The sequence below is a fragment of the Papio anubis genome, chromosome 17, assembly GCF_008728515.1.
Source record: "Papio anubis isolate 15944 chromosome 17, Panubis1.0, whole genome shotgun sequence".
Taxonomy (NCBI): Eukaryota; Metazoa; Chordata; class Mammalia; order Primates; family Cercopithecidae; genus Papio; species Papio anubis.
In genome coordinates, this window is record NC_044992.1 from 17,299,509 (window position 1) to 17,325,673 (window position 26,165).

General features: G+C 46.8%; 1 protein-coding gene across 2 annotated transcripts in view; it reads left to right on the plus strand.

Moving 5' to 3' along the window:
* Positions 1 to 11,384, plus strand: part of GID4 (GID complex subunit 4 homolog) — a 29,537-nt gene extending 18,153 nt beyond the window's left edge. The window contains exons 4-6 of one of the 2 annotated variants that reach the window (XM_003912420.4): positions 2,146 to 2,247; positions 4,457 to 4,587; positions 8,192 to 11,384. In XM_003912420.4, coding sequence (XP_003912469.1) covers positions 2,146 to 2,247; positions 4,457 to 4,587; positions 8,192 to 8,255 — 297 coding nt within the window. In that variant the 3' untranslated portion in view covers positions 8,256 to 11,384. Of the gene's footprint in view, positions 1 to 2,145; positions 2,248 to 4,456; positions 4,588 to 7,549; positions 7,647 to 8,191 lie in introns of those variants that run through there. The other variant, XM_021928796.1, reaches the window with a different exon arrangement.
* The last annotated feature ends 14,781 nt before the right edge of the window (positions 11,385 to 26,165 follow it).

A 26,165-nucleotide genomic window follows, 5' to 3' on the forward strand; every position in this document is an offset into this window, starting at 1 on the left:
GCTAGACTGGATTGAAACATTTTGGGTGAGAGAGGAACTAAGAAGGCCACCCTTGGTACTGGCATGTGAGGTGTGGTTGAGCCAGGGAGCTGAGCCTATGGAGTGCTTCCTCCTCCAGCAGTTTGTGGCTGCTTTTTTAGTACTCAGCATTTCCCCTAACTTTCCCCACTCATGGAGGACTCCCAGGTTCCCACGTGGGATTCCTGGAGCTCTGTACTGCACCTGGGTTTGTCTGAGATTTACAATGTTGAATACACTTCACCTAGGCTGTCATTTTTTCATTATAAACTAGAATCAGAGATATTGTATTGCACCCTCAGATTTTCCTTAGTGGTATTTAAGTTGCTATTATACTAGTGCTGTAAAGTCAAGATTCCATATATTCAGTCTACATAGGATAAAAATGTCTATGTGACACTGGGCGTGGTGGCTCACGCCTGTAATGCCAGCACTTTGGGAGGCCGAGGCAGATGGATCACCTGAGGTCAGGAGTTCGAGAACAGCCTGGCCAACATGGTGAAAGCCCATCTCTACCAAAAATATAAAAATTAGCCAGGCATGGTGACACACGCCTGGAATCCCAGCTACTCAGGAGGCTGAGGCAGGAGAGTCACTTGAACCTGGGAAGCAGAGGTTGCAGTGAGCTGAGATCATGCCATTGCACTCCAGCCTGAGCAACAGGAGCGAGACTTTGTCTCAAAAAATAATAATAAAATAAATCTATGTGACAAAATCTATGACTTAGTATCTCTGTATCTTGATTTTTTGTTTAAGATGTTTTCTTATCAAATTAACACATGCTTATTTAAAAATATTTGAAAAAATAGAAAAGCTGGAGGAAAAGGAGTAATCTATTGGCAACACCTAAAACTAAAATGCTGTTAACCTCTTCCTGAATCTCTTTTGGGTATACAGTGTATACTTGTTTTTTGTCTTTTTTAAAAATGGGATCATAAGATGCAGTTTTGTAACCTATTCCTGATCTCCTGTTGTAAATGTAGAGTCAGCCCTCCATATATGTGGGTTTTGTATCTGTGGATTCAACCAGCCACAGTTTGAAAATATTTGAAAAAAAAAATTGCATCTGTACTGATGATATATAGATTTTTTCTTTTTCTTTTTTGTTTTTTGAGACAGAGTCTCACTCTGTTGCCCAGGCTGGAGTGCAGTGGCGCGATCTCGGCTCACTGCAAGCTCTACTCTCGGGTTCAAGCCATTCTCCTCCTCAGCCTCCCAAGTAGCTGGGACTACAGGCAGCCGCCACCACACCTGGCTAATTTTTTTGTATTTTTAGTAGAGACAGGGTTTCACCATGTTAGCCAGGATGGTCTTAATCTCCTGACCTTGTGATCTGCCCACCTCAGCTTCCCAAAGTGCTGGGATTACAGGTGTGAGCCACTGCGCCTGGCAGATGTATAAATTTTTTGTTCTTGATATTCTTCCTTGAACAATACAGTATAGCCACTATTCACTTAGTATTTACATCAAATTAGGTATTGTAAGTAATCTAGAGATGCTATAAAGTATAGGGGAGGATGTGTGTAGGTTATCAGCAAATACTGCACTGTTTTATATCTGGGACTTAAGCATCTGCAGATTTTGGTATTCATGGGGGTCTTGGAACCAATCCCTCACAGATATTGAAGGACAAGGCTATCACATGTATCTAGTGTCTACTTAGCTAGCTGGCCCAAGCCCCTAGATTATGCAGAGACACAAGTTTCACAAAGCCCTCTTTTCTGAGGCTGGGCAGGCTGTTTCTAAGCTGTTCTGCGTGGCTCTTTTTGCTACTTTGGATTTACTTGCAGAGGTCTTCTCATTAATTGTTCTTAGTTTTCATCTGTTTATTTTGTCTGTCTGTTCACCATTCCCATCCTTTGGCCTTTTCCTCGGCCATGTTAACAAGGCAGGCGTAGGGCAGTGGGGCCTCAACTGGAGTCCAAGTATCTGCCCCAGGGTTGAGTCTGCATTCAATGGGGTGACCATGGGGTCCCATCTGTTACTTGGCCTTAGCTGCCCTTTTGGGAGCCACATCTCCAGCTGTCATGCCTTGGGAAGGTGAGTGTACCTGGGCACATAAGCATAGTTCTGAGAGCAGCCTCTCCTTCTCTCAGTCAATTGGCACACTCTCTTTTCTGCTTTCAGGGCAAGTTTCTGGCTTTTTATCAGTATGCAAAATCATTTAACTCAGATGACTTTGATTATGAAGAGCTGAAGAATGGAGACTACGTCTTCATGAGGTGGAAGGTAAGGTCCCGCCAGGTGGCCCCTCAGACTCCCAACAAGCCAGGCCCTGTACTGCACCTACATACCCACTCTAACCAAGGGCTCCCCATGTCCAGTGCTCATCACAGCTGGTTGTCATGGCAAAGTCTTCAGGGCAGGGTCTTTGCACACCTATAAAAAGTGGGCACAGCTCCAGGGCACACACTGGTTAACTGCTGATGTCCCAGACAGCTCCTCCTTGCTGTGCTTTTGGTGGGTAGCAAGTGGATTTGGGCCTAGGTGGCCGCCTCTAACATTGTTTTCTCCTTTTCCTTTTTCCCACCCAAGAATCTTATTGAACCCCCAGGTTGAATCACTCCAAGTGTTCTTTGGATTCAAGGCAGAGCCAAACTTCCTTTGAACTTAGTCAGATCCCTCTATGGGCTTAAACACCATCCGTGGGCCGGGTCCCCTCCACCACATCCTTTTCCCAGAGGTCAGGAAAGTCTCACCTCCTCTACTTCCCTCCAGCTCAGGAAATGAGGGACCGGGAATGGAACGCGAGTTTTTGACTCAGCAGCGCTCAGAGAGCCCCACCTGACTGACTTGATGGATTGGCTTTTAGCTGCAAGATCATTTGTGCTCCCTGCTTTGATAACGTGATATTTACAGCCCCAGAATAGCAAAATCAGGAAGCCAGTTTGTTAAATAACTTTGAGAACATACACCCACCTCCAACCCCTAGTCCCCAGTCTGTAGGGAAAAAGTTGTTTTATCTTGAAATCTTGGCAGCTTTCATAAAGATGAATCATTTTGAGTTGCCTTTCCCGGTCTTTACTTTGCATAGCTTACCACTTTAAGAAGTGGGAATCAGCCGGGCGCCGTGGATCACACCTGTAATCCTAGCACTTTGGGAGGCCAGGGCAGGCAGATCATGAGGTCAAGAGATTGAGACCATCCTGGCCAACATGGTGAAACCCCATCTCTACTAAAAACTAAAAAAATTAGCTGGGCATGGTGGCGCGCCCCTGTAGTCCCAGCTACTCGGGAGGCTGAGGCAGGGGAATCACTTGAACCTGGGAGACAGAGGTTGCAGTGAGCTAGGATCGCACCACTGCACTCCAGCCTGGTGACACAGCAAGACTCCATCTCAAAAAAAAAAAAAAAGAGGGGGAATCACTGGGCACGGTGGCTCACGCCTGTAATCCCAGCACTTTGGGAGGCCAAGGCAGCCAGATCACAAGGTCACAAGATCCTGCGTTCAAGCAATTCTCCTGCCTCAGCCTCCCAAGTAGCTGGGATTACAGGTGCCCACCACCATGCCCTGCTGATTTTTTGTATTTTTAGTAGAGATGGGTTTTTACCCTGTTGGCCAAGCTGGTCTCGAAATCCTGACCTCAGGTGATCCACCCACCTCAGCCTCCCAAAGTGTTGGGATTACAGGCTTGAGCCACTGCACCCGACCTGAATTTTAAAACTAATTTTAAAAGCCACAATTTTAGAAGTTGAATAAGGAATGGGAGAGTGTCTTAAATTTGTTTAAAAAGCAATGGAGTTGTTTTGCCTCCAAAGAATGTCCCAGGGTGGCTCATCTGTGGTCCTTTAGTAGACCACCTGAGGCCCTGGAGCTTCTGACCTCATCTCTCTGGGAAAGTAGTTGCCAGGACCTGGGTTTCCAGCTTTCAGCTCCAGCAGAGGTGTCTCTCCTAAGGTGCCTGGTCAAGAAGAGTACCGTTCTGACTGCTTTTGACAAGGTGTCAGGCTCTTAGAGGGGGTGTCACAGGGGCTACTGGCAACTGCTCTGTACTCAGAAAGGTCCACAGACCTACAGAAGTGACTCACTGTTCTAGATGTTATCAAGCATCTGGTGACAGTTCTGGGAACTGGAGCAGAAACCTAGCTCTTCCCAGGTTGGTTGTCTGTGGTCTCTGAGAGATAGAGAGGCAGGTGAGTAGGTACTGATTTATGTATTAGATGTTTCGGCCATGATACCTTCTCTGAATTGCTGATCCTAGTGAGTTGAAGACACAGTTTGTTGCTTTAGTATATAGAATACTCCAAGAGCACATGAACGCTTTTCAGAAGTCAGGCTGAGACCCCACGGGCCCACCATCACCCAGCAAGTCTGGGTTAGACTATGAGATCCTATATTTTTCTGGAGTGGTCCTTAGAACCCCCGATGCTTAACAGGGAGGCCCCGTGGGTGGTCAGAGAATGCTGTCTGTTACTGACTCTCTTCATCTGTGTGCAGGAACAGTTTCTGGTCCCAGATCACACGATCAAAGACATCAGTGGTGCTTCTTTTGCCGGGTTCTACTACATCTGCTTTCAGAAGTCAGCAGCCTCCATAGAGGGCTACTACTACCATAGGAGTTCAGAATGGTGAGGACCCCCAAAGACAGAGGCCACGGGGAGGGTTTCCTGCCCGGCTGGCTCTCCCTTGGCTCATCGAACCCAAAAGCAATATCTTAGCCTGTCTCTGTATAGATTCTGTGCTTTATTTAGATGCTGAGAGCTTATTTCAGTGATCTCAGTTGCTCACAATAAGGCCTTATCCCTATCCACACAGCAGAGTAAATGAGATGAAAATGAAGTATAGGTGAAAGGACTCATTTCTAAGCACTTTTAAGCAATACTGTATTTTTGGCAATGTTTATCTCAATCTTGCTGGTTTTTATGTAATCTTTGCAAATTGAATTAGTAACTAAAATGTGAATTGATCCAGTAGTGGACAGTGTGAATTTTGCTGTCAGCAGCTTTTTAAATTTTGTGGCTGCATTTCTTAGAGTTGGTCCGACATGCACTTGATTTAAGGCTCGTGACCTGGGGGCTTGTGAGTGGACAGTCAGTGTGTTACCAATGGTAAAGGACTGAACTCTGCCTAAATGCTAACTTTTGCCACCTTTTGGGGGATTCTCCTGCCTCCTTGCTGCTTTTTAAGCACCTTGCTGTCCCCGGAGGGCAAACCATATGATAAAATGCCTGATTTCCTCTCTGAAGGTAAAAATTCTCTCTTTCCTTTCCAGTATTTCACACTTTGTTGTATGTGAAGTGATCCTACCCTAGATTCCTTGTTCAGTGGTAATGAAATTATATCTGCAAGTAAATGCCAGCCCTGTAGCCACAATTTTTAGGCTTTCAGTAATTGTTTTCATGCGAGTTTGTAAAACTTTATAATCCTTTTTAAAAATAACAGCTTTGGTCCAGGCACAGACGCCTGTAATCCCAGCACTTTGGGAGGCCGAGGTGGGCAGATCACGAGGTCAGGAGTTCGACACCAGCCTTGCCAATATGGTGAAACCCCATCTCTACTAAAAATGCAAAAATTAGCCAGGCGTGGTGGTACGCACCTGTAGTCCTGGCTACTCAGGAGGCTGAGGCAGGAGAATCGCTTGAACCTGGGAGGCAGAGGTTGCAGTGGGCCGAGATTGCACTACTGCACTCCAACCTGGATGACAGAGCGAGACTTCATCTCAAAAAAAAAAATGGCTGGGCACAGTGGCTCATGCCTGTAATCCCAGCACTTTGGGAGGCTGAGGCAGGTGGATCACAAGGTAAAGAGATCAAGACCATCCTGGCCAACACGGTGAAACCCCATCTCTACTAAAAATACAAAAATTAGCTGGGCGTGGTGGCACATGCCTGTAGTCCCAGCTACTCGAGAGGCTGAGGCAGGAGAATCACTTGAACCCGGGAGGTGGAGGTTGCAGTGAGCCGAGATCGCGCCACTGCACTCCAATCTGGCAACAGAGTGAGATTCCATCTCAAATAAAATAAAATAAAATAATAGCTTTACTGAGATATTATTTGAATACCATACATGACTCGTTTAAAGTGTACAAGTCAGCCAGGTGTGGTGATTCATGCCTTTAATTCCAGCATTTTGGGAGGCTGAGGCGGGCAGATCACTTGAGGTCAGATGTTCGAGACCAGCTTGGCCAACATGGTGAAACCCCATCTCTACCAAAATCCCATCTCTACCAAAAATACAAAAATTAGCTTGGCGGCCGGGCGCGGTGGCTCACGCCTGTAATCCCAGCACTTTGGGAGGCCGAGGCAGGCGGATCACAAGGTCAGGAGATCGAGACCACGGTGAAACCCCGTCTCTACTAAAAATACAAAAAATTAGCCGGGTGCGGTTGTGGGCGCCTGTAGTCCCAGCTACTCGGGAGGCTGGGGCAGGAGAATGGCGTGAACCCGGGAGGCGGAGCTTGCAGTGAGCCGAGATCGCACCACTGCACTCCAGCCTGGGCGACAGAGCGAGACTCTGTCTCAAAAAAAAAAAAAAAAAAAAAAAAAAAATTAGCTTGGCATGGTGGCACACGCCTGTAGTCCTAGCTATCTGAGAGGATGAGGCAGGAGAATCGCTTGAACCTGGGAGGCAGAGGTTGCAGTGAGCTGAGATCGTGCCGCTGCACTCCAGCCTGGGCGACAGAGCCAGACTCTGTTGTATATACCTACAATAAAAGATTAATTGACAATAAAAAAGAAGTTCTGATACATGGTACAACATGGATGAACCTTCAAAACATTATGCAAATGCAAAGCAAAGCAAATGCCAAAGTGCTGGGATTATAGGTGTGAGCCATTGCGCCTAGCCGGTATATACAACATTTTATTTATCCATTCATTATTTAGTGGACACTTAGATTGCTTCCATTTTTTAGCGATTGTGAATAATGCTGCTGTGAACATGGGTATATCTGAGTTCCTGCTTTCAATTCCTTTGGACATATACCTAGGAGTGAAATTGCTAGGTCATACGGTATTGCTATATATAACTTTATGAGGAACTGCCAAACTGTTTCCCACAGCAGCTGCACCATTTTGCATTCCTACCAGCGTGTATGAGGGTTCCAGTTTCTCCACATCCTCCCTGGCACTTGTTATCATGTCTCTATAATTATAGCTACCCTAGTGGATGTGAAGCAGTATTCGAGTGTAGTTCTAATTTGCATATTCTTGATGGCTAATGCATTTTTTTTTCCTGATAATTTGTTTTTGGTAAGAAGTAAACCCCCTTTTCCCACGTTCTTCCACACTCCTATGTGAAACAAGTAGGGGAGAGCCAACATGCCAGACATTGACTCTAAATGTGCCCGAGGTTGTCATCCCAGCGTGCAGATTGTCTGCCTCTCTTTCTCCTCCCTCTACATGACTCCCTGGAGCACCTGCCAACAGGGGAGGTAGACACCTTCCAAGCTTGAAAGACCACCAGGATGGTCTTGATCTCTTTACCTTGTGATCCACCTGCCTCAGCCTCCCAAAGTGCTGGGATTACAGGCATGAGCCACTGTGCCCAGCCATTTTTTTTTTTGAGATGAAGTCTCGCTCTGTCATCCAGGTTGGAGTGCAGTAGTGCAATCTCGGTCCACTGCAACCTCTGCCTCCCAGGTTCAAGCGATTCTCCTGCCTCAGCCTCCTGAGTAGCCAGGACTACAGGTGCGTACCACCACGCCTGGCTTTTCCAAGCTTAATACTGTACCTAGGAAAGTGAGGAAATTTAAATGAAAGGTAAAATACAGTTTAAGGCAGTAGTGAAATTAATTTTTCTACACTCTCTTTAGATACCATGAGAATTGGTTTATGCCTGTGCTAGCTGTAAAGTTCTTAGGATATGACAGCCTGGTATTTCGTGCTACAGCAGGAGAGGGCAGAGCAGCCAGTGAGGTTAGGGCTGGGGCGTGGGTCTATATCTTCTCCCAGAGCTTATTGAGGTCTCCTTTTAGACATACCATAGTTAACTTCATGATTAGAACAGAATGAAAAAAAATTTCATCTTGTGCATGGTTCAGGAGGATTAACCAAAAAAGAGAATGAATGAATGAAATCAATCTAGGTACAACTTGAGAAATAGAAAATGAATGTGCATTTCAGTCCAAGTATGTGACTTGTGGGGTGCTCTGGTTTTTGGGGGGTTACTAATGTCCTTTGCTCAGGGTGCATTAGTTGACTACCTCCCGTTTCTGTCTGCTCCCCCTTGCAGGTATCAGTCCCTCAATCTAACCCATGTTCCTGAACACAGTGCACCCATCTATGAATTCCGGTGACAGCGGTTCAGAACAGCAACCAAATAAAACTGAACTTGGCAAAAAAGAACTTTGCCGAGAAAATTGTGTACCTGCCAGAACCAGGAGAAGTGTGTTCCTGTTTCTTCACGAGCAGACTCGCATCACAAAGCATGAATGTTAACCCACAGAATCCAAGGAGCATGGCTGGCCCGTGGGGCAGGTGGAGGGAGCGCTCTTCGTTCTTCCTCCCCTCAGTGGCAGTTTGGTCTTCACCTGTTTTTAAGCTACCTTAAACGCACTTTTCCTTCCTGCACAGCTAACTTCTACATCACTGAAATGCCCATTCCTTCCTCCGTCCCGCCTCCAGCTGAGTAGAAGGTCTGCTCCCGGATCACCCTCAGCCTTGGTGCTCAGTGATCCCCAGGCCCTAGACCCCTACCCCCCGCCAGTTGCTTTGTCTGGTAGCTCAAGAGAAGGCAGAGCCCCAGCACCTCTGTGCCCCCCAGAGCTCTGTGCAGGGAGTTGGCCAGCTGCAGCAGCATCAGCCACCAACAACACGAGAGGCGGAGGCTCCGGTCCCTGCCGGGCTGCCTCAGTCTTCAGTGCTGATTGTGTCATGGGTCAGTGCGCGCTGCTGAGCCCTATATTGTTAACAGTGCAAAACTAGTGAGTGGCTGTCAGGTTCCCTGGGCCTGCCATCAGGGATCACTAAATTTAAGGCTTCCAGATCCCTGGCAGGAACAGATTCCAGTCCTGCTTACTCAGTACATTTGCTCCAAACTTTTGAACTTGAGGGCAATACTAAACTTAAAAATAAGAGTTTTTTTATTACAAAATTATTTTTATGGTCCCTTTAACGAGGACCCTGTGGCAAATGCACAATTATTCAGAATTACATTTTATCGTTTTCACATTGAAAACAGCAAATGTTGACTTAGTAATTTTTATATTGATATCTATATGTATATGTATATTTAATCAACCAGCAGTTTTGAAACTAGTCATCCTGGTACAAAAGTTTTGCAGCATTGCCTAAATTATAGTGCTCAACACAAGAACTGTTTTTGGGGGCAGGTTAGCATTTGTGCCTCCTCCTTTTGCTACTCAAAACAGCAGTGCTTGGCGGCAGCCTTCCATGAGGCAGAAGGGGTCGTCGTTCTCCGAAAACAGTGACTCTGAAATGTTGGGACAGGGGAAGGGGTGGGAAACGTGAACATGCTCAAATAACTCGAGGCTCACGTGCCAAAGTGTGTGTGTGTGTGTGTGTGTGTGTGTGTGGTGTTTTGTTTTTTTAAATGTTTAAAAAGCTTAATAGGTTGGCATCAGTTGTAGCCCGCAAACATGGGTAGGGCTTTGGGGAATTGGCATTTTCTGGTGGTTTACAAGACTTACTCTGAATACAAGAGGAAAAGCTTTAAAAACAAGATTGCATCATAACCCCCAGGAGCAAAGCAACCTGGAGGCTACCTATCTACGGGCAGGCAGCATAAGAGAACGTGAAGCCCTTCAGTGAGATGAGACGAGCAGTGGGAAACCTTTTCTAAAGAAGTGACTTTCATTTTATTGACATATGTACTGTATGTTACTGAGATTGAATGTTAGGGGAAGCCTTAAGGCAGAGGTATTTGGGAAAGTAGCCAGTGGGCACTTGTGGTATCTAAAATCTGTTATCCCAGGACTGTGTACAGACGGGCAGCCCACCCATTCAGTAAGGTCAGGGCTTTGGAACCCTAAAAAGTTGGCCCGATGACTTAAAGCGAAAAATAATGCATTCCCAGAGATGAGTCAGAACAGTCTCCTCAATCCTGAAATTCAACAGGGCATCAGAAGGGCTGGCTCTGGTCAAACCCAGTTGCTCTCGTGAGGAGATGCTCACTGTGGCCTTGTTGAGCTGATGGACAAGTGAAGGAGCCCGTGGGGCTGTGCTCTCCTTCCTGCCATTCGTGCCATTCCACTCTTTTCAGCTCTCCCCTCGTGGCATGTGAGTCCATACCTTCTGCATTTTTCCAGGCCTGTGAGGGATATAGGCCTCCCCTTGGGGCACTGAGTCCGGAGATCATCCCTGGAGCTCGTCTGGGGCTCATGCTATGGCTCCAAGTAGTGGTTTGAGTGGGCAGGAAGGGCCATTTGCAAACACTGCTGTGTTCTAGACAAACAAGCCAGGTCCTATTGCAGGATTTCTTCTTTCCTTCTTTACCCAGGTAATGAACTGCACCCATTGTACTGGGAAAAATGAAGAAGTGATACCTTTACTAGATCCTTCAGACACATCTATGAGAAGATTTGTTCGCTTAAAAGTCTGCCCACTTAGGATAGGAAAGGGATTAAGGATTTTTCCACCTCCTCTTAGTAACCCCTGAGTTACCAACATCAACTTCTTTCTCTCTGTTCCTGAAGGAACTTTGGGGAATTGTCTTCATCTGTAGTTATGCTTTCCTGAACCTTCTCAGTGGTTTACATGCCTCTGAAACTATGTGCAATATTTTTGGTTGACACTTGTATCCATCCTTAAGAAATTAGTGCAGATTGCAGATATTCTACTGTCTTCCACCCCAAACAAGCCTGCCATGAGGTGGGATCCTAGGGGTTTGGCTGTTCTTAATCCACTGCTCAGAAAGCTTCCATTCTGCTGTCCCCAGCCTCGACCCTCTTCTGTGCTGGACTTCCACCCACCCACCCTTTTCAAGTTTAGATAGCGTTTCAGCTGCAGTCCCAAAGTAACGAAGCAATGCCTACTGTTAAGTAGGAAGTCAATCTGTGTGCTGGTTTTGTTGGTTATGTTGAAATCACAAACTCCAGAGGAGCAGAGGGGTTTTTCAATGTCTTTTGCTTTCAGAAACAGAGAATATAATATTCTCACTAAGGCCTTGAATTGATTTTTTTCTCATAAGATAGTCTGATAAGCTAATTTTTAAAAAGAAATGCCATTAACTGTGTTTCATTGTGGTTTAAAATTACTAACAAGTTGTGGGAAAGAAAAATAATATTTGATTTTGAATCTTAAATGTTTTTAAAAATTAGACTTGAATGGGCACAAAGTATAAATATTTTGTTTCTTTATGGAGGACATGTGGAAAGAGTTTGAGGGTTTGGGATGGGAGAAGTATTTTGCAGAGCTATCAATGTCCAAATAATTTTTAAAAAATAATAAAGGTATTTAAGCAGTGAGTTTGTCCTATTTGTAAACCAAAGCAGCTCCATTAGAGGAAACCAGTCCTCCCTGGGCCTGTGGCTGTGGAGCTCTCTAGGGCCAGCCGGAGACCTCTGTGTGCCGGGGCAGGCCGAGGGCCACTCTGGGCAGCTGTTGCAGTGGTCTGGTTGCTCCTTTTTCATTCTGAATGTTTTCAGCTGCTCAGCACTTCTATTTGAGCTCCATTTTATTAATTTCTGTATTTCTTCAGAAATGTGGAAGCTTTTTTTTTGTTTGTTTTTTTGGCATATGTGAAGGGTTTATATTTCTATTTAACACAGAGAAAAGATGCAGGCAGAGGTATCTGTCCAAAGCCTGCTTTGCGGTCTGGTGTGGGTACAGGCAGTGCGGTTGGGGTGCCCTCGACACTGTGACTGTGGTCCTCAGAGGAGATGCCTAAGTCTCAAAGCACAAGCACTTGGGCCCCCAAACAGCAGGATCCCTAAATCAGCCATTACATTTTATTCTGACAAACCATTCTGTTACGTTTCAGGTCCCACCTCCCTAGGAGGCTTGCAGGAACACGGCTGGAAACATCAGTGAGGTTTTGAGGAAACGTATAAAGTATTGAGGTCTAAATTTTAAGCAAGTTGAAATGCTGAGCGAATTTACATCAGTGGCAGGGCAAAGCTCCCCTGTTGTGTGTATTTTCTGATTTCATTGTCTAAACAATAATAAGCTTTTTTCTCCCATGAGATGTGGTGTCAATAAAGGAATAGACTGTTCACAGTGCTAGACTCAGGATTTAAGACACTGTTTCTTTTTATCTTTTGAGGCAAGGTCTCAATCACCAGGCTGGAGTGCAGTGGCGCTATCACAGCTTACTGCAGCCTCCCAGGCTCAGGCGATCCTCTTGCATCAGCCTCCCAAGTAGCTGGCACCACAGGCATGCGACCACGCCCAGCTAATTTTTTTTTTTTATTATTATTTCTGTAAAGATGGGGGTCTCCCTATGTTGCCCAGGCTGGTCTTGACCTCCTGGGCTCAAGCGATCTACCCATCTCAGCTTCCCAAAGTGCTGGGATTACAGGCATGAGCCACCACACCCCGCCAAGACACCATTTATTGGCTGTTTTGTTGAATGGAAAAGTCATGGGAGGCCTGGGTTCCACCTATCAACCTTAGGTCCTAATCTGCCCTCAGGGGGCATCAGCTAACCTCCCTGAGCCCAACTTCCCTCACCCGAAAAGTGGAAAGCCTCTATCTGGACTAAAGAACTGTTGAGGATTCTAGAAGATGCTCCTGAAAGCACATTGTAAATTGAATAATTGTAAATTGAATAACATGTAAAATGTTATTCTTGCTTAATAATAATATTAAAAGTATCTACGGGGCCAGGGTGTGGTGGCTCACGCCAGTAATCCTGGCACTTTGGGAGCCTGAGGCGGGAGGATCACTTGAGGTCAGGAGTTCGAGACCAGCTTAGCCAACATGGTGAAACACCCATCTCTACTAAAAACACAAAAACTAGCCGGGCCTGGTGGCGGGTGCCTGTGATCCCAGCTACCAGGAAGCTGAGGCAGGAGAATCGCTTGAACCCGGGAGGCAGAGGTTGCAGTGAGCCAAGGTCGTGCCACTGCACTCTAGCCTGGGTGGCAGAATGAGAGTGCATCTCAAAAAAATATAAATAAATAAAAAGTATCTAGGCCGGGCGCGGTGGCTCAAGCCTGTAATCCCAGCACTTTGGGAGGCCGAGACGGGCGGATCACGAGGTCAGGAGATCGAGACCATCCTGGCTAACACGGTGAAACCCCGTCTCTACTAAAAAAATACAAAAAACTAGCCGGGCGAGGTGGCGGGCGCCTGTAGTCCCAGCTACTCGGGAGGCTGAGGCAGGAGAATGGCATAAACCTGGGAGACAGAGCTTGCAGTGAGCTGAGATCCGGCCACTGTACTCCAGCCTGGGTGACAGAGTGAGACTCCGTCTCAAAAAAATAAAATAAAATAAATAAATAAAAATAAAAAGTATCTACTGAGCCTTGCTGCATGCAAACGCACCATTGTAGATATTGAGGATGATGCAGGAGTAAAACATGTCTACAACAGCGATAGCAAAACTCTCATTTCTCAATTCTTAGATCCCCGATTTATAACCTTTACTTAGCTTTGTTTTTAGGCCATCTATTGGAACTGTAGAAATAGTAGAAATTGTGTAAATTTTAAGTGTGAAACCAATTGCAAAACAGGACAAAAGGAAAACTGTAAGAATGCTGTCGGCCGGGTGCAGTAGCTCACGCCTGTAACCCTAGCACTTTGGGAGGCTGAGGCGGGCGGATCACGAGGTCAGGAGATCGAGACCATCCTGTCTAACATGGTGAAACCCCATCTGTACTAAAAATACAAAAAATCAGCCAGGCGCGGTGGCGGGCGCCTGTAGTCCCAGCTACCCAGGAGGCTGAGGCAGGAGAATGGGGTGAACCCGGGAGGCAGAGCTTGCAGTGAGCTGAGATCGCGCCACTGCACTCCAGCCTGGGTGACAGAGCAAGACTGGGAGACAGAGTGAGTCTCAAAAAAAAAAAAAAGAATGCTGTCTCCACACATCTGAACTGCACCTGGGAAGGGAAGCATTAAAATTGCTCAGTAATGAAATAGGCAGTAGGCTTTGATGTATTTAAAAAAAAAAAAAAAAAAAAAGGCCTCAAAGTTGGATTGCAGTTGAACAGCTTTTCCCTCCAGATTTTTCTTCCAGAACATCGAAAGATTGAAACTCCCTGTTTGTACATAGGGAAAACATGTAAGGTTTTTCATTTGTAGAGAAACATATGCTGCATTCAAGTTTATTTTCGCCATTTTTTTCCTTCTGATTTTTTAGCTCACTTCATTTCTCAATGCATTAGTCATGGTTTCTCTCTATAATGGCTTCACAGCCCCTCCATCTTCATGCCTTCTAACTGGCTTGACCTGGAGCAGTGCTTCTGAAACCCGGCTGCATTTTAGAAGCACATGGGAGCTGATTTAACGTCAGGCAGCACCCAGACCAGTCCTCACAACCTGTCCATGTTTTTAAAGCTCCCCGGGTGACTCCAATGCACAGGAAGCTTTGAGCTTAACTAAGTGAGCCTCCCACCCTGAAATGAGAGAAGGGCTTTCAGGCTTGTGGTGTTGGTGGACTAAATGTGGCTTTGAGCCATTCACACAGTCACCACACTGCAAGGGAGCTGGGAACTGGAGCCTGTGAGAAGCCCCTGTGACCAATGTTGTCTGTCTCAAAACAGCTTACAGGGACTTCTCCTTTTTACCTCTAAAAGCTTCATTCCCCTTTTCCCAACCATATACCCCAGATTGCAACCCCTTGCTATTCTCAAATAAACTCTTTGTTTTGGAGTGTCAGTCTCTCTCTCGCTTATTTTAGCTTGGTGAGTAGCTTGCAGAGTTCTGCTGCATAAGGAAAGGAAATAAATAGGAAGTAGCTATCGGGGAAGTGGGCTAGAAATGGGTTGTTGGTTTGGTTTTGTCTGCAGGGGGAGGGGTTTTCTGCAAATTATATGTAATGAGGCTTTGTTTATTGTGGTAAAATATATATTACATAAAATTTACCACTTTAACCACGCTTAAGTGTATAGTTCAGTGGTATTAAGTACATTCACATTGTGTTCCTATCACCACTGTTTCCAGAAGTTTTTCATCATCCCAAACAAATTCTGGACTCAGTAAACATTATCTAAATCCTCATTCCTCCCCCTAGCCCTGATAACCACCATTCTATTTTCTATCCCCACGAATTTGTCTAGATACCTCATAGAAATGAAATCATGCAGTATTTATCTTTGCGTGACTGGTTTTTTTTCACTTGTAGAATGTATCAGAATTTCCTTCTATGCTATGGCTGATACTCCACTGTATGTATGTAACACATTTTATCCATTCATCTATTGAACATTTGGGCTGTTTCTACCTGTTGACTATTATGCATTGTGCTATTATGAACCCTGGTATACAAGTATCTGTTTGAGTACCTGCTTTCAAGTATTTTGGGTTCGTAACTAGGAGTGGAATTGCTGGATCATATAATTCTATGCTTAACTTCTTGAGGAACACCAAACTGTTTCTCATAGTGGCTGCACCATTTTACATTCTCTCCAGCAGTACACAAGGATTCCATTTTCTCCACATCCTTTCCAACACCCATTTTCCTTTTTAAAATTTTTATGATGGCCATACTAATGGGTGTGAAGTGACATGTCACTGTAATTGTTGTTGTTGTTCTGAAACAGGGTCTCATTCTGTCACCTAGGCTGGAGTGCAGTGGCTTTTCTTTTCTTTTTTTGAGACGGAGTTTTCCTCTTGTTGCCCAGGCTGGAGTGCAATGGCACGATCGTGGCTCACTGCAACCTCCGTCTCCCAGGTTCAAGCTATTCTTCTGCCTCAACTTCCCAAGTAGCTGGGATTAGAGGTGCCCGCCACCACTCCTGGCTAATTTTTGTATTTTTAGTAGAGATGGGGTTTCACTATGTTGGCCAGGCTGGTCTTGAACTCCTGACCTCAGGTGATTCGCCTGCCTCGGCCTCCCAAAATGCTAGGATTACAGGCATGAGCCACCGCGCCCGGTCGTGCAGTGGCATTTCTGCACTCCATAATCATGACTCACTGCAGCCTTGACCTCCTGGGCTCAAGCGATTCTCCTGCCTCAGCCTCCCAAGTAGCTGTGACTACAGATGCATGCCACCACACCCAGCTTTTTTTTTTTTTTCCAAAATATTTGTAGAGATGGAGTCTTACTATGTTGATTTGCATTTTCCTAATGATTAGTGATGGTGAGAAATCATCTCAAGTGTTTATTCAACATTTGTATATCTTCTTTGGAGAAATGTCTATTCAAGGCCAGGCGCAGTGGCTCACGCCTGTAATCCCAGCACTTTGGGAGGCCGAGGCGGGTGGATCACGAGGTCAGGAGATCGAGACCATCCTGGCTAACACAGTGAAACCCCGTCTCTAGTAAAAATACAAAAACTTAGCCGGGTGTGGTGGCGGGCGCCTGTAGTCCCAGCTACTCGGGAGGCTGAGGCAGGAGAATGGTGTGAATCCAGGAGGTGGAGCTTGCAGTGAGCCGAGATCGTGCCACTGCACTCCAGCCTGGGCGACAGAGCAAGACTCCGTCTCAAAAAAAAAAAAAAAAAAAAGAAATGTCTATTCAAGTCCTTTGCCTTTTTTTTCTTTTTTGAGATGGAGTCTTCCTCTGTCGCCCAGGCTGGAGTACAGTGGCATGATCTCAGCTTACTGCAACCTCCACCTCCTGGATTCAAGCGATTCTCCTGCCTCAGCTTCCTGAGTAGCTGGGATTACAGATGCCCACCACCACGCCAACCTAATTTTTGTATTTTTAGTAGAGATGGGGTTTCACCATTTTGGCCAGACTGATCTTGAACTCCTGATCTCAAGTGATCTGCCCGCCTCAGCCTCCCAAAGTGCTGGGATTACAGGCACGAGCCACAGCACCCAGCCCCCTGCTCATTTTTAAATCAGGTAAATTGTTTCATTGTTGCTGAATTGTAGGTGTTCTCTATATTTTCTAGATATTAATTCCGTATCAGATACATGCTTTGCAGATATTTTCTCCTATTCTGTGGGGTCTCTTCACTCTCTCTCTCTTTTTTTTTTTTTTTTTTTTGAGATGGAGTCTCACTCTGTCGCTCAGGCTGGAGTGCAGTGGCGCGATCTTGGCTCACTGCAACCTCCGCCTCTCAAGTTCAAGTGATTCTCTTGCCTCACCCTCCTGAGTAGCTGGGATTACAGATATCTGCCACAAAGCCGAGCTAATTTTTTGTATTTTTAGTAGAGATGGGGTTTCACCATGTTGGCCAGGCTGGTCTTGAACTCCTGACCTCGTGATTAGCCCACCTCAGCCTCCCAAAGTGCTGGGATTACGGGCGCGAGCCACAATGCCCAGCCTCTTCACTCTCTTGATAGTGCCTTAATGATACACAAAAGTTTTTCTTTTTGATATAATCCCATTTATCTATGTTTTTTTCATTTTGTTGCCTGTGCTTTTGGTGTGATATCCAAGGAATCATTGCCAAATTGTAATGAATTTCTAGGTAACCATTTATTATAAATTATAGTAGAACTATATAATGAAACACCTCTCAGTAATAAAAAGAAATGTACTATAGCCATACATACAACACGGATGAATCTGGAAACATTATGCTGAGCAGAAGAATCTAGACACAGAAAATGACGTGCTGCGTGATTCCATTCAGATGAAGTCGCAGAAAAGATGCGTCTAACCGGTAGTGATAGAAAGCAGATGGGTGGCAGCCTGGAGCCGAGTTGGGGTGAGGACTGAGTGGGGCGCTGGTGCTTTCTGGAGTGATAGAGATGTTCTGCGTGTCAAATGTGGTGGTGGCTCCATGGCCCTATGCATTTGTCAGAACTCATTGAATTATGCACTGGAGAATGGTGTGTTTTACTGCATGTAAATTATACTCAAAAGTTGAATCGAAAATATTAAAAAAAAAACCATTAATTCAGAAACAGTAGGGATGCATTATATAAAACTAGAAAATTCAGAACAGCAAGAGAAGGAGTTTTGTTTACTTTTCCCAAGGGAGGTGTGACAATATATTTGTATGCTGTTGAAAATGACCCAGGAGAAAGCAAAGTAAGTTCATGCTGTAGGACAGGGGTGGCTCAGGTAGAAGCACTGAGAGTTTGTTTCTGGAAACAGGCAGCCATGCCAATGCTGGCAAGTGGAAGTTTGTGGAAGTTCTTGTCTCATTTCTTCAGTGGTTCTTAATGAGCTCGAGAGCAAGGAAGACAACCCTCCTGAGGATGAGGATGGGGGAGAGGTATTGGGCCTTTGAGGAGAAAGAAGGTGCAAGATGGTTGTCCAGGAGAGGGAGAGTGGATGGATGCAGAAGTCAAGCATGCCCCAAGCAAGCATGGGGATGCTCCCAGCCCAGGTGCAGGTGCAGAGTAGGAAGAGGCCTGTGGTTTTGCAAGCACAGGTGAGCAAAGAGTCAGGGAGTTGTCGTGTGTGCAAGGGAGTGAAGTAAGTGAAGACCATGGAATTCAAGGGGATGAAGGTGGTAGCACCAGTGGATTGGAGATCCTCGTAGGCTCAAAGGATGGATGGAATCAGAATTCTAGAAAGTTGGGGCTGGACTTGGTGGCTCACATCTATAATACCAGCATTTTGAGAGGTCAAGGTGGGAGGGTCACTTGAGCCCAGAAGTTGGAGACCAGCCTGGGCAACATGGCAAAACCCCATCTCTACAAAAAAATACAAAAATTAGCCGGGCGCAGTGGTGCACGCCTGTAGTCACAGCTACCAGGGAGGCTGAGGTGGGAGGATCTCTTGAGCCCAGGAGGTGGAGGTTGCAGTGAGCTGAGATCACACCACTGCACTCCAGCCTAGGTGACAGAGTGAAAAACTCTACCTCAACAACAACAACAAAAATAATAAATAAAAATAGAAAGTTGGGAAGGGAGAAGCTTTCACATTCAAATTTGGTCAGGCCTCTCTTTACCTTAAAAGTGTTCCTATTGCCCACGAGATCAAGTCCAGATCCCTCAGGAGAACCTCAGGTGTAACCAGGCCTCTGTGACCTGTCCAGCTTCCATATTGCTTGCTGGAGATGCTGCCAGACCTGCAGAGCCCCCAGGCAGAGCCCACGGAAAATCCCCCCAGCCCTGCTCGTTCCCACTTTTTGACCTTGGCCTGCCTTACTCCCTGAGGGAACCACCTTCCCCAGAACATTTTTCCTGATGTTTCTGCCCGTACCATCCACTCTGCATTAGGGTCCACCCTGCATGCTCCTGGACCCCATGCTGCTCATCTCTTCAGTGGGGAGGAATCTTACTCCTTGAACTTTATTTTCCTTATATCAAATCAGATTAATAGCCTGCATCGTGCCAAGGTAGCAGAAGATGACATCGGAGTGTTTCTTATTGGGACTCTCCGTTCACCTGGTCACAGAAGGGCCTCGTGTAAGTGTCTCAGGCTGTAGGTGCTGAAGCTCTGGAGAGATCCTTCTCGTCTTTAGTCTCTCCGGTTACCACGCAAGGGTCCCTTGCCCAGACCCCTTTCCTTTCCCATCTAAATGGCAGCTTCTACCACTCTTGGGGGCCGAGAATATTTGCCATTTCCCAAGACTAGGAACTCCTGGCCGGGCGCGGTGGCTCACGCCTGTAATCCCAGCACTTTGGGAGGCCGAGGCAGGCAGATCACGAGGTCAGGAGATTAAGACCATCCTGGCTAACACGGTGAAACCCTGTCTGTATTAAAAATACAAAAAAATTAGCCAGGCGTGGTGGCGGGTGCCTATAGTCCCAGCTACTCGGGAGGCTGAGGCAGGAGAATGGTGTGAACCCGGGAGGCGGAGCTTGCAGTGAGCAGAGATGGTGCCACTGTACTCCAGCCTGGGCGACAGAGGGAGATTCCGTCTCAAACATAAATAAATAAATAAATTTAAAAAATAAAATAGGCCGGGCGCGGTGGCTCAAGCCTGTAATCCCAGCACTTTGGGAGGCCGAGGCGGGTGGATCACGAGGTCAGGAGATCGAGACTATCCTGGCTAACACGGTGAAACCCCGTCTCTACTAAAAAAAAAATACAAAAAATTAGCCGGGCGTGGTAGCGGGCGCCTGTAGTCCCAGCTACTTGGGAGGCTGAGGCGGGAGAATGGCGTGAACCCAGGGGGCGGAGCTTGCAGTGAGCCGAGATCGCGCCACTGCACTCCAGCCTGGGAGACACAGCGAGACTCCGTCTCAAAAATAAATAAATAAATAAATAAAAAAAATAAAATAAAACAAATAAACAGCCGGGCGTGGTGGCTCACGCCTGTGATCCTAACACTTTGGGAGGCCAAGGCAGGTGGATCATGAGGTCAGGAAGTTGAGACGATCCTGGCTAACACAGTGAAACCCCATCTCTACTAAAAATACAAAAAATTAACCGGGTGTGGTGGTGGGCGCCTGTGGTTCCAGCTACTTAAGAGGCTGAGGCAGGAGAATGGTGTGAACCCGGGAGGCAGAGCTTGCAGTGAGCCGAGATCGTGCCACTGCACTCCAGCCTGGGCGACAGAGCAAGACTGCGTCTCAGAAAAAGAAAAAAAAGAAAAAAGAAAAAAAAAGCCCACAAATCCTAGCACCTTGGGAGGCTGAGGCAGGAGGATCACTTGAGCCCAGGAGTTTGAGACCAGCATGGGAAATGTAGTGAGACCCTGTCTGTATTTAAAACAAATAAACGGCCAGGTGCGGTGGCTCACACCTGTAATCCTAGCACTTTGGGAGGCTGAGGTGGGTGGATCACAAGGTCAGGAGATCAAGACCATCCTAGCTAACATGGTGAAACCCCGTCTCTACTAAAAATACAAAAAAAAAAAAATTAGCCAGGGGTGGTGGCGCATGCCTGTAATCCCAGCTACTCAGGAGGCTGAGGCAGGAGAATCACTTGAACCTGGGAGGCAGAGGTTGTAGTGAGCCGAGATCGCACCACCACACTCCAGCCTAGGCGACAGAGCGAGACTCCGTCTCAAAAAACAAACAAAACAAACAAACAACAAAACCCAGTCTCTACTAAAAATACAAAAATTAGCCAAGTGTGGTGGTGCATACCTGTATTCCCAACTACTCAGGTGGCTGAGGTGGGAGTGTTACTTGAGCCCAAGAGGTCAAGGCTGCAGATCGTGCCATGCACTCCAGTCTCGGTGACAGAGCGAGACCCTGTCTCAAAAAAGAAAAAAGAAAAAAGAAAAAAAGCTTTTTCCTGGGTCAGAGTCAACCTTCAGAAAATGCCCCATGTCTGGTAAAAGTAAACATTTTCTTTCTGGTTTTTCTTTTTTTTTTCTTTTCTTTTTGAGACAGAGTTGCTCTTGTCACCTAGGCTGGAGTGCAATGGCACAATCTCGGCTCACTGCAACCACCACTTCCTGGGTTCAAGCAATTCTCCTGTCTCAACCTCCCAAGTAGTTGGGGTTACAGGCGTGCACCACCATGCCTGGCTAATTTTGTATTTTTAGTAGAGACTGGGTTTCACCATGTTGGTCAGGCTGGTCTCCAACTCCTGACCTCAAGTGGTCCACCTGCCTCAGCCTCCCAAAGTGCTGGGATTACAGCATGAACCACTGCACCCTGCAAAAATGAACATTTTCATCACAGGCACAACATGCTCCCCCACAGCCTGTCCCAACATGGTAGCCTGTACCTTTGGTGAATGCCCAGGCTTGGGGCAACAGGGGTGTCGATGGCACAGTGGCTCACACCTATAATCCCAGCACTTTGGGAGGCCGAGGCAGGTAGACTGCTTGAGGTCAGGAGTTCGAGACCAACCTGGCCAACATGGTGAAACCCCTCTCTACTAAAAATACAAAAATTAACCAGGCATGGTGGTGCACACCTGTAATCCTAGCTACTCTGAGGCTGAGGCAGGAGAATCACTTGAACCCAGGAGGCGGAGGTTGCAGTGAGCAGAGAGCATACCACTGCACTCTAGCCTGGGCAACAGAGCAAGACTCTGTCTCAAAAAAAAAAAAAAAAAAAGCCTGGCACAGTGGCTTGGGCTTGTGCTTGTAGTCCCAGCTATTCTGGAGGCTGAATTAGGAGGATCCCTTGAGCCCAGGAGTTTGAGGCTAGCCTGGCCCACATAGCAAGACCCAAGCTCCAAATAAATAATAATAATGATAATAATAATGTGAAGATTCTCACATATCCATTCTATCTTTTGCTGACTTCCTGTCTTTTTGTTCACTTATCTAGCTCTCCAGCTAAGCTCTGAGCTTCCTGAGGGCAGGGCTGGTGTCCCATTCATTTCTCTATCCAGAGGGCACATGAGTTGTGCTCACCTGACTGAGCAGCCAAACAGTTCCATTAGCCAACTTGATTCGAGCAGATTAGTGCATACCTGGGGTTGCAGCAACTTGGGAGGCTGAGGTGTTAGGATCCCTTGAGCTGGAGAGGTGGATGTTGCAGTGAGCCAAGATCACACCACTGCACTCCAGCCTAGGCGACTACTTGAGACACTGTCTCAAAAAAAAGAAAAAGAAAAAAAAAAAAGAAAACGAGAGACAAGCTTTGGTGAAACTTTGTGGAGGGAGGCAGTGAACTTGTTTGAAGACTACCTCTCCAGGTTCTATCTCCGGATGAAGAGTTTTAAGGGAAATTAGGGGAGTACAAATGATGATCAAGGCATTCTTTTTTTTTTTTTTTTTGAGACGGAGTCTCGCTCTGCCGCCCAGGCTGGAGTGCAGTGGCCGGATCTCTGCTCACTGCAAGCTCCGCCTCCCGGGTTTATGCCATTCTCCTGCCTCAGCCTCTCGAGTAGCTGGGACTACAGGTGCCCGCCACATCGCCCGGCTAGTTTTTTGTATTTTTTAGTAGAGACGGGGTTTCACCGGGTTAGCCAGGATCTCCTGACCTCGTGATCCGCCCGTTTTGGCTTCCTAAAGTGCTGGGATTATAGGGTTGAGCCACTGCGCCCCGCCTATCAAGGCATTCTTATGAAACCCGCAGTCTCAGGCGGGCAATTAATTGTTAATTGTTTTTTGTTTGTTTGTTTTTTTGAGACGGAGTCTCGCTGTGTGGCCCAGGCTGGAGTGCAGTGGCCCGATCTCGGCTCACTGCAAGCTCCACCTCCCGGGTTCACGCCATTCTCCCGCCTCAGCCTCTGAGTAGCTGGGACTACAGGCGCCCGCCACCACGCCCAGCTAGTTTTTTGTATTTTCAGTAGAGACGGGGTTTCACCGTGTTAGCCAGGATGGTCTTGATCTCCTGACCTCGTGATCCACCCGCCTTGGCCTCCCAAAGTGCTGGGATTACAGGCTTGAGCCACCGCACCCGGCCAATTGTTAATTGTTAATTCCTTGGTCAATGTCTTGTGACTGTCTGCAGGCACCATCAAACTGTTCTTATCAGGCTGGTCAGCCTGTTCCTAGAGTTGTTGGTCAGCATATTTTCTTTTATCTCTATCGAAGGTCCTGTTTTCCTGAGGCTGTTTTTAATGAAAAATTTACAAACTCAAACAAAGCATAATTATATTCAAGCAAACAAGTTTTTCTCTAACATGGAGTCAGTACTGTTACATAAATGAACAAATTTGAGCAAGGAATACTGTCCCGATTAGATAACTGTGATTATAAGTGAAGTCCAGATTTGTCCCTAGTTATTTTGCCAGAATTTCTTCTGAAATGCTTTATTTACTTCTGCTGTGGTAAAATAGATCATTTACCATTTTAACCTTTTTTTTTTTGAGATGAAATTTCACCCAGGCTGGAGTGCAATGGCGCAATCTCAGCTCACCGCAACCACTGCTTCCCGAGTTCAAGGGATTCTCCTGCCTCAGCCTCCTGAGTAGCTGGGATTACAGGCGTGCACCACCATGCCTGGCTAATTTTGTATTTTCAGTAGAGACGGGGTTTCTCCATGTTGGTCAGGCTGGTCTCGAACTCCCAACCCCAGGTGATCTGCCCGCCTCGGCCTCCCAAAGTGCTGGGATTATAGGAGTGAGCCACTGTGCCTGGGCCATTTTAACCATTTTTAAGGGTACAGTTCAGTGGCATTAAGTACATTCACATTGTTGCACAACCATCACCACCCTTCATCTCCAGAACTTTTTCATCTTACCAAACTGAAACTCTGCACCCATTAAACACTCACTCCCCAGGTATATCTTCCTTAGAGAAATTTCAATTCAAGCCCTTTGCCCAATTTTTAATTGGGTTGTTTTCAGATATATGATTTGCAAATATTTTCTCCCATTCTGTGGGTTGCCTTTTCACTGTGTTGATAGTGTCTTTTTTTTTTTTCCTCGTTCTGTCACCCAGGCTGGAGTGCAATGGCACAATCCTGGCTCACTGCAACCTCCACCTCCCGGGTTCAAGTGATTCTCCTGCCTCAGCCTCCCAAGCAGCTGAGACTACAGGCATGCACCACCACGCCCAGCTAATTTTTTGTATTTTTAGTAGAGACGGGGTTTCACTGTGTTGGCCAGGCTGGTCTCAAACTCCTGACCTCAAGTGATCCGTCTACCTCAGCCTCCCAAAGTGCTGGGATTACAGGCATAAGCAACTGCGCCAGGCTGATAGTGTCTTTTGATGCACAATCCAAATGTTTCTACAGTTCCAGTAACAGCCTGTCCAGAAGCATTTATTTGTTTGTTTGTTTGTTTGTTGAGACCTGGGGAGTCTCTCTCCTGTCGCCCAGGCTGGAGTGCAGTGGCGGATCTCAGCTCGCTGCAGCTCCGCCTCGGGTTCTCACCATTCTCCTGCCTCAGCTCCCGAGTAGCTGGGACTACAAGCGCCAGCCACCTCGCCTGGCTGATTTTGGTTTTGTTTTTCTTTTTTTTGAGGCGAGGTCTTGCTCTGTCGCCCAGGCTGGTTTGCTGGGATCTCCGGCTCACCACCGGCACTCGCCTCCCGGGACCCCGCCATTTCTCCCTTGCCTCGGCCTCCGGTGGCTGGGGACTGGCCAATACCTGTGGCTGGTTTTGTTTTGGTAGGGGAGTTTCACTGTGTTAGCCAGGATGGTCTCGATCTCCTGACCTCGTGATCCATCCCGTCTCGGCCTCCCAAAGTGCTGGGATTACAGGCTTGAGCCACCAGCGCCCGGCCTGTATTTTTAGTAGAGGGTAGGTTTCACCGTGTTAGCAGGATGGTCTCAATCTCCTGACCTCGTGATCCGCCCGTCTTGGCCTCCCAAAGTGCTGGGATTACAGGCTTGAGCCACCGCTCCCGGCCTCCAGAAGCATTTAAACTCTACCTCAAGGGCTCATTGCACAGCATGCACACCAAGGCTTGCAGTTGGCCTTCCAGGTTAGGGTTTGGAGGGCCCAGACCTTCCAAGCAGGACAGCCGGTTGCCTAGAGCAAGTTTGATGTGTGGTCATCTCCCTCGACGCTTGAAGTAGGCAGGATTCTAACGTTACCTGAGAAGAACTGAGGCCCACAGGGATTTCATGGAAGCACATACAACAGCAAAGATGCCAGGATTCTCGGAAGGTGAGTCATTTTCCAAAACTCTTCTGTTTCCCCAGCTAAAAACCTGAAGTGAACCTGCCTTTGTGGGCACAAAGGTAGTAGTGAAGGAGACTCTGAGAACCACTGATGTAGAAGGTGGAGGCAAAGAGAAGACTTACAGACCCCCGACCTGGGTCAGGGTTCTTCAGGCCTCCACATCTTCACGGGCCACCCCAGTTCCCAAATTGTTCTCACCACTATCATCTTCTTTAAACCTTACAGAAACATCATACATTTATTTCCACCTACAGCCTACCATGTTACTTTGGAGTCACAAGACTTGGAATTGAAAGCCCTAGATTAACATCTCCGTCCTGCCATTGAATGGCTTGAGGACTGGGCCAGCCACTTTGCATAGCTCAAGACTTCACTTTGTAAAATGTAGATGAGAGTGGCAAGTTCAAAGTTTGTAAAAGCTCCTGTCTAGCCCAGAGCCTGGTGCCTAGCAGGTGCTCAATAAATAGGGGTTAAATCTCAGAAATTCCATGACATCCAGAGAGAAGAAACAATTTCCAATGGTTCTGGCATTCAACGACAACTTATGAGCAAGCAAATTATGCCAGGTGCTCTACAACCATTATCTGACTTCTTTTTTTTTTTTTTTTTTTTTTTTCTGAGACAGAGTCTCGCTCTTGTGACCCAGGCTAGAGTACAGTGGCGGAATCTCAGCTCACTGCAACCCCCACCTCCCAGGTTCAAGCTTCTCCTGCCTCAGCCTCCCGAGTGGCTGGGATCACAGGCGCCTGCCACCACGCCCGGCTAATTTTTGTACTTTTAGTAGAAACGGGGTTTTGCCATGTTGGACAGG